General features: G+C 33.6%; 2 protein-coding genes across 3 annotated transcripts; one reads left to right on the top strand and one right to left on the bottom strand.

Moving 5' to 3' along the window:
* The first annotated feature begins 1,410 nt into the window (after positions 1-1,410).
* crn (pre-mRNA splicing factor crn) lies at positions 1,411-5,870 on the top strand. Its single transcript, XM_088204745.1, has 5 exons — positions 1,411-1,547; positions 1,681-1,866; positions 1,926-2,041; positions 3,728-3,884; positions 3,953-5,870. The coding sequence occupies exons 1-5, from the start codon at positions 1,509-1,511 to the stop codon at positions 5,489-5,491; spliced, it is 2,037 nt and encodes a 678-aa protein (XP_088060871.1). The 5' UTR covers positions 1,411-1,508; the 3' UTR covers positions 5,492-5,870.
* On the bottom strand, positions 5,477-7,346 carry Naa20A (N-alpha-acetyltransferase 20 A). 2 transcript variants are annotated; one of them, XM_088204747.1, is made up of 5 exons: positions 7,143-7,346; positions 6,517-6,632; positions 6,074-6,203; positions 5,872-6,008; positions 5,477-5,681 (listed from the first exon to the last, which is right to left on the bottom strand). In XM_088204747.1, exons 1-5 carry the CDS (start codon positions 7,193-7,195, stop codon positions 5,596-5,598), a joined length of 522 nt encoding a protein of 173 aa, XP_088060873.1. In that variant the 5' UTR covers positions 7,196-7,346; the 3' UTR covers positions 5,477-5,595. The 2 variants fall into 2 exon arrangements, with proteins under 2 accessions (XP_088060873.1, XP_088060872.1); XM_088204746.1 differs by having other exon boundaries at positions 6,738-7,297.
* Between the last annotated feature and the right edge of the window lie 2 nt (positions 7,347-7,348).

Below are 7,348 nucleotides of genomic sequence, written 5' to 3'. Positions count from 1 at the left end.
ATTAGTCGACTTGAAAAATTAGAGAGACTTAATATATCCATTAGAAGATGTCATCCATATTTGTTTAAGAACTAAAATTTACATAAAACGTATTATAAGTTTATTCAGTGCTAAAATTAAATAAAAACCAAATCCTCAATATAGTATTAAAATATTTAATGGACATATGTATCTTTCAAGATCTACATGACCATGTGTTTGACTAATTTCCAATGAAAGCCATTTAAAACAATCAATTAAAGTAATTTCTGAAAAATATTTGGATGTTAGAAAACATTTTATATCAAAAACTTTTATAAATATCGAAAGTAAACGTAATTATTATAATAAACAAATCCATTTTAAAAGCCAGTAATTTTGGAAAAATTATTATTGTATATTAGGTATACACACAGTATACACTAACTACCGTTCTTATACAATTTACACCTACAAAAAACATAATTGTTGTCAGACAATAGTCTTTATCTACTATATACCAGCAGCTTGCTTTTAACAAATCACTTACATATATATTTACCAAAATCTTTTTCAAAGGCTTATTTAAAATTGGTATATCTCGGTAATGAGTTTTTGCAATTAGTGACTTTTGTCAGTACATAGACGGTTTATTGTATATTTATTAAGAAAGTTTGACAGTTTTCTTTGCAGTTCTTTCTGTCAATACTAATAGTATTTTATTTAAATTAAATAAACCCAATTGATGTTCTCAAACAAAAGATGATGGTGCTACGGAAACAAACGCGTGTGAACAAATCTACAATAATATATAAGTATTGATTTCGGATTTTAATATTAAATGTTATGTAAGTTACATTTCGTTATTTCAATTTTAAAATAAATATAATAATGACAAAACTCTTATTTTAAATATTTTCTCTTAAGCAATGTATTTGTATGATGGATACGAATACGGTCCTGTTAGGTCATAGTTCAGGCTTTCGACGCCCAAATCAAATTGATTCTGCAAACGGCTTCAATTTTTATATGCGTATTTGTACGCAACGGCCGTTTTATCTATTCTCTATTCTGTAGAAATATGCAATCGGGACCTATAGTGTGAAACCGGGACATATGATATACTTACATATAAGGCAACGTGTAAATTGATCTCATTTCCTCAACCTAATACCAAATACTTACAGGTGCAAATTATCAATAATTCATACCTAATATAGGTGCAAATAACTTACAATTCGTACTTACAGTAAGTGCAAATAGCCACATCCTATTTTTATATTTACACATTTTCCTCTTTTATTACTTTTTTAAAATTATTTAAACTACTACACAAAAATAAAAATATATTAAACCAATATATATTTTAATATTAGTTTACATTGGTTGGCAATATTTTTTATAATATAGTAATATATTATTTTTATTTATTTAAATTTTCTGGTTTAGACCAAAAAGAATAGGCCGTTATTTGTGCGCTTTGTCTCCAAGCGGCGCCATATTGGATACTCTCGAACACTTGTTTGACGTTTGCAAACGAATTTTACATCATGGAGAACAAATCGCAGAAAATGCCAAAAGTGGCAAAGGTAAGTCATAATCCACAATACCATAATACGTAATCAAATCAAAATTATGCTATATTGATACATTAAATTAAGGTTATGTTTGACTCTTAAAACTTCGAAGGTGAAAGATTTAATTGCTCTAATGAAATTTAAGGTGAAAAACAAAGCTCCTGCAGAGATTCAAATCACTGCCGAGCAACTGTTGCGCGAGGCTAAAGAGAGAGATTTGGAAATCTTACCGCCGCCGCCGAAACAAAAAATCTCAGATCCCGATGAGCTGAGAGATTACCAACAGCGAAAGCGTAAAGCTTTCGAAGACAACATAAGGAAAAACAGAATCGTAAGTAATAGAATGGTGTTTATCATCATTCGAGAGTTGTTGACATTTGAATGTTTTAGGTAATCAGCAATTGGTTGAAGTATGCCTCGTGGGAAGAATCACAAAAGCAAGTTCAAAGAGCGAGGTCCATATATGAACGTGCTTTGGACGTAGATCATCGTAATGTGACGTTATGGTAGTTTTTCAATTTAATTTGATTCTTTTATACAACAATTTTGCACTTTTTTACCACAAAGATAAAATTATACACTCAATTTAAGTCAACTTGCTCTCATCAATCGTCAGTATTAATGCATGTTATTATTGACATTTTAAATATAGTTTACCTTTTGATTTTTACGACTGGCTGGTCGTTTATTCGTTGTGATGTGTGAAAACGACTGTTTTGCGAAAACTTTGCGCAACACAGTTAGAACAAAAAATATGATAGCTTTTGAACAAAAAAAAGACAAAAAATTATCAAATGTTATGACTTGTATTGTTACTTAAATGTATGTTAAAATTATTTTATCAGTGGGTTGCATAAGATCAAAATTAAAATTTGTTTTATTTCTAGTTTAAAAAAATATTTACAAAGAAACTCAATATAAATAAAATAAAAAAATGTTTGTTTTGTGGATTAGTTGACGAAATGCATTGATTTTGTTTGGTACGTCCACTTGCCAAACCTAACCTAAACGAATTCATCCCAAACCTAATCTAAACGAATATAATAAAGGTATAATAGTTAATTTGTTTAGACGTTTCACAACTCAAATACAATGATAAATAAAATAATTAATAAGTTCATTTTTCGGTACTTTCCTGTTATCGGAGGTCAAATTATTCCGAAAAATATTTATTCCTTTCTTTATACACTTTATTTATGTATATACAGTTATAAATGACTTTTTAAGAAGATTCGCTGCACAGTTATTCGTGGGGTGCTCACTGTTTTGACCAAAGCTCACTTGCTATCGCTCGTTCGCACTTAACCTGTTTAAATTTGAACACGTTTTGCTACATTAAACTAACGGCCACAAGTGAGCGTTGGTCAGAACAGTGAATACCCCATGCATACAGGTTCTTACAGGAATTATTAACTTTTCAAGTTTAAATTTATTTACATTTAAATATCCATTTTCTTCCTTCAGAACTCACTGCACAATGCATCGTCAATGCATTTCGTCAACTAATCCTCAAAACCAGCATTTTTTTATTTTGAGTTTCTTTGTAAATATTTTTTTTAATCAGAAATACAACAAACTATGATTTAAATTTTGATCTTATGCGATCTACAAATTGAAAAGAACTGATAAAATAATTTTAACATATGTACCAATACAAGACTAAACATTTTATAAATTTTTATTTTTCGATTCATATTCACACGGCAAAAAAATACATCACTGGAGTGTTAACACGATTACCCAATGCTGCAGCATATGTATGCAAGCATGATGGTGGCCGGTATAAAACCGACCAGTACCGTTTTTTTGTTTTTATGAAAAGCCACTGGTGCTATCTATGTCATGACATCGGACCTTAAGAGTTAAATTTGCAAAAAATATTTTTTTTTACTTTAATAGTCTAATCTAAAGCATAAAAACACACTTTTCATCATAATTGCAAAAATGTTATTAAAACATTACAAATCGCCGACTCACTTATATATCATTTATAAAGTATAAGCTAATTGCCATTTCAAACACATCAGTAAGTATAAATTCCGACATCTAACCGAAAGACAAACCAGTGCAGATAAACCTCTTCCTTAGTGGTTATTTTTTTGTCTCGCTCTTAAGACAGTCAAGACACACGTCTTTGTGGCAAAAAATTGCGATATGTTATCGTTGTAATGTTAAAGCTAATATAATTACAGGTTAAAATACGCCGAGTTGGAGATGAGAAATCGACAAGTAAACCATGCAAGAAATTTGTTCGATCGTGCCGTCACCATACTGCCGCGTATTGCTCAGTTTTGGTACAAGTATACTTACATGGAAGAAATGTTGGAAAATGTGGCAGGAGCTCGTCAAGTAATTATAATTTATATAGTATTTTAGTCGCGTGATACGAATTTTTTTACATGTTTTAATGTTTTAAGGTATTCGAGAGATGGATAGAATGGCAACCAGACGAACAGGCGTGGCAAACTTACATCAACTTTGAACTCCGATATAAAGAAATCGATAGAGCTAGAACTATATATGAAAGATTTGTGATGGTTCATCCTGACATCAAAAATTGGATCAAATACGCTCGCTTTGAAGAAAATCACGGTTTTATCAACGGCGCCAGGAAGGTGTTCGAGAAAGCTGTCGAGTTCTTTGGCGAATATTGTTTAGACGAAAGATTGTTCATTGCGTTTGCAAAGTTCGAAGAAAATCAAAAGGAACACGATAGAGCGAGATGCATTTATAAATACGCTTTAGAACACATTCCGAAAGACAAGACGAACAATCTTTACAAAGCTTACACGATCCACGAGAAGAAGTACGGAGACAGATCGGAGATCGAAGACGTGATAGTGAGCAAACGTAAGTTTCAATACGAACAAGAAGTCGCCGAGAATCCTACGAATTACGACGCATGGTTTGATTATTTAAGATTGATCGAGAGCGAAGGCAAGCTGGACGATATACGAGAAGCTTACGAAAAAGCGATAGCCAACGTACCGCCGACGAAAGAAAAACATTATTGGAGAAGATACATATATTTATGGATCAATTACGCTCTATTCGAAGAGTTAGACGCTCAAGATCTGGAGAGGACGAGACAGATTTATAGAACGTGTCTGGATTTGATACCACATAAAATATTCACGTTCTCTAAAATATGGCTAATGTACTCTAAATTTGAAATTAGATGCAAAAATCTATCGCAAGCAAGAAAAACTCTCGGATTAGCGCTCGGTATATGTCCCAGAGATAAATTGTATCGAGGGTATATCGAATTGGAGATTCAGCTGAGAGAGTTCGATAGATGTAGGATTTTATATCAGAAGTTTTTAGAGTTCGGACCGGAGAATTGTATCACCTGGATGAAGTTCGCCGAATTGGAAACTCTCCTTGGAGATATAGATAGAGCTAGAGCTATTTATAAATTAGCAATTGATCAGCCGCGTTTAGATATGCCCGAATTACTCTGGAAAAGTTTTATCGATTTCGAAGTATCTCAAGGAGAGACGGAGAACGCTAGACTACTGTATGAAATGTTACTAGAAAGAACGATGCACGTTAAAGTGTGGCTGTCTTATGCTAAATTCGAATTGAACGCTGAAAATCCGGAGAATATTAACACAGATTTGGCCCGACGAGTTTACGAGAGAGCTAACGAAAGTTTGAGAAATGCACGAGAAAAAGAATCGAGAGTTTTGCTGCTGGAAGCTTGGAGAGACTTTGAAAAAGAATCGGAAGACGAAGAGAATCTTCAAAAGGTATCCGAGAAGATGCCGAAGCGGGTCAAGAAGCGACAGAAGATAATTTCGGAGAGCGGAGTCGAAGAAGGATGGGAAGAAGTCTTCGATTATATATTCCCCGAAGACGAGACGGCCAAACCCAACCTCAAACTGTTGGCTGCTGCTAAAAACTGGAAAAAGCAGAAGACGACTCACAATGAAACACCGACCGAGATGGAAGCGTAATTGTTTAATGATACGACTGACGATTCTTACAAAATAATTAATGTTCAATTATAAAATTGTATATTAAATAATATTAAAACAACAAACATTTTTTATATTTAAATTTAATCGACGTCTTCCGGCCTCACCGGATGCGGTAACGGTATAACAGATTTCTTCTCTATATCTCTCGAACAAGCCTTTCTCATATCTGAAAAAAAAAACATGAAATGTGTCAACGGATTATAAATTCCATATCATAAAATGTCCCGACTAAAAAAAGTCATTCAAATATAATATTTTAGAATAATGGTAAAATGTGTTGTGTCTATATTTTATTAATTTTTATTGTGAACTTGTGTGTACTTACAAAATAAATATGAAATTATAAAAATACGAACCATAAGCGTCTTCATCAGGATCTCCCGAATAATACTCTAAGACTTTCCGGTAGACTATATATCCTAGATTCGTATACATTTTAATAGCTACTTTGTTACTGACTCTAACAAACAGATCCACAAAGTAAGCTTCTTTCCTGAAATCATAATATATTATAAATAAATCATTAACATGGACGATTTTAAATGAGAAACTACATACTTTTCTGAAACTTCTTCCAAAAAGTTCATCAGGGTAGCAGCTAATCCCAACCGTCTATATTCCGGAGCTACTGTCAAAGCTGTAACGTGACCGTGCCAATTTTCTCCCATGCCTTCCGCTTTGCCCATAACTGTCGGTAATTTTATGATCAATTTGTTGTAAATATAATACAAAATATGAAGACCCAATGCAAGAACATGTTAACTATCTAAGTAATACTAAAGTGACCAAACGTCTTTGAACAAAAAATTTCATCAGTATATATATAATCTATTATTATTTGAAACTCTTAAAAAAAAACTAAATTATTTATTGTTTAAATAAATATAGGTGTTTTTCCGAATAAATGCACAAAACTTAAATCTAATGTGTATTTTAAGTTATTTTCGATAAAAATGCCAGTTATCATTCTCTCGCTTTTGGGTTTTGGTACGCTTTCTTACTGTATCCCATGATTTCGCCGCTAGGTGACTCCGCCACTTGAAAGTATTCCGGCCAGTGTGAAAGGTATTGTGTGTAGAAAAGTAAACCATAGGTCTCCGTTAAAGGATCTAGGTTTCTGTAATGTAAAACAGAAAATAATGAATAAATAAAATCGCATTCAGGACAAGAGAGGTACGTAAGTAATGAATAATATCGACAATTCAAAACTGCATATCCATACCTTTCGTTTTTCACTTGTCATATTCAAAATTGTTTGCAATTATTTACTTTATGATTTTTTCAAAAGTGGCAACACTGAAATTTATAATTATATTTTTGATACTCCATTTTGCGATCGCACTGACGTCACTATTAATCTAAGCGTAAACACAATGCAACAGCAGTGCACGTTACGATACAAAGCGAGTTTACGCGTAGCATCATCGATTATGGAAAAATCTGGCAGCAACAAATCGAAGCAAACGAGGACAGCTTCCTAACGTAATTGAGAAAGTCGAGCGACGATTCGGCGTCGAACGATGGCGGCGGACTTTTGACACGATCTAAATATACTGTCCAAATCGAGTCAAATGTGCGACTCTGTGAATGAACTCTGCGGTTGGATAGTGTAATATTGGCCACTGACACGTTATTGAACTTGAGCATGTCGTCGCAGGTGAAGGGCCTCAGCGTGGTCATCGCGCCGATCGCCGATCGCCGATCGCCGGTCAGCAGGGCGCGTTCGCGAACACGCACTGACACCAAAAGCGACTCGCGAGGTATAGGACGTCCCGCTCTATCTCTGCAATTTATTGCACACGGAGAAGCGTCTACGCGCGTGCGCGTGCACGT

The sequence above is a fragment of the Plectrocnemia conspersa genome, unplaced genomic scaffold (genome assembly GCF_051122295.1).
Source record: "Plectrocnemia conspersa isolate PC_06_02 unplaced genomic scaffold, ASM5112229v1 ptg000014l, whole genome shotgun sequence".
NCBI lineage: Eukaryota > Metazoa > Arthropoda > Insecta > Trichoptera > Polycentropodidae > Plectrocnemia > Plectrocnemia conspersa.
The sequence above is the reverse complement of the archived record's forward strand: the minus strand, read 5'-3'. Positions and strand labels throughout refer to the sequence as shown.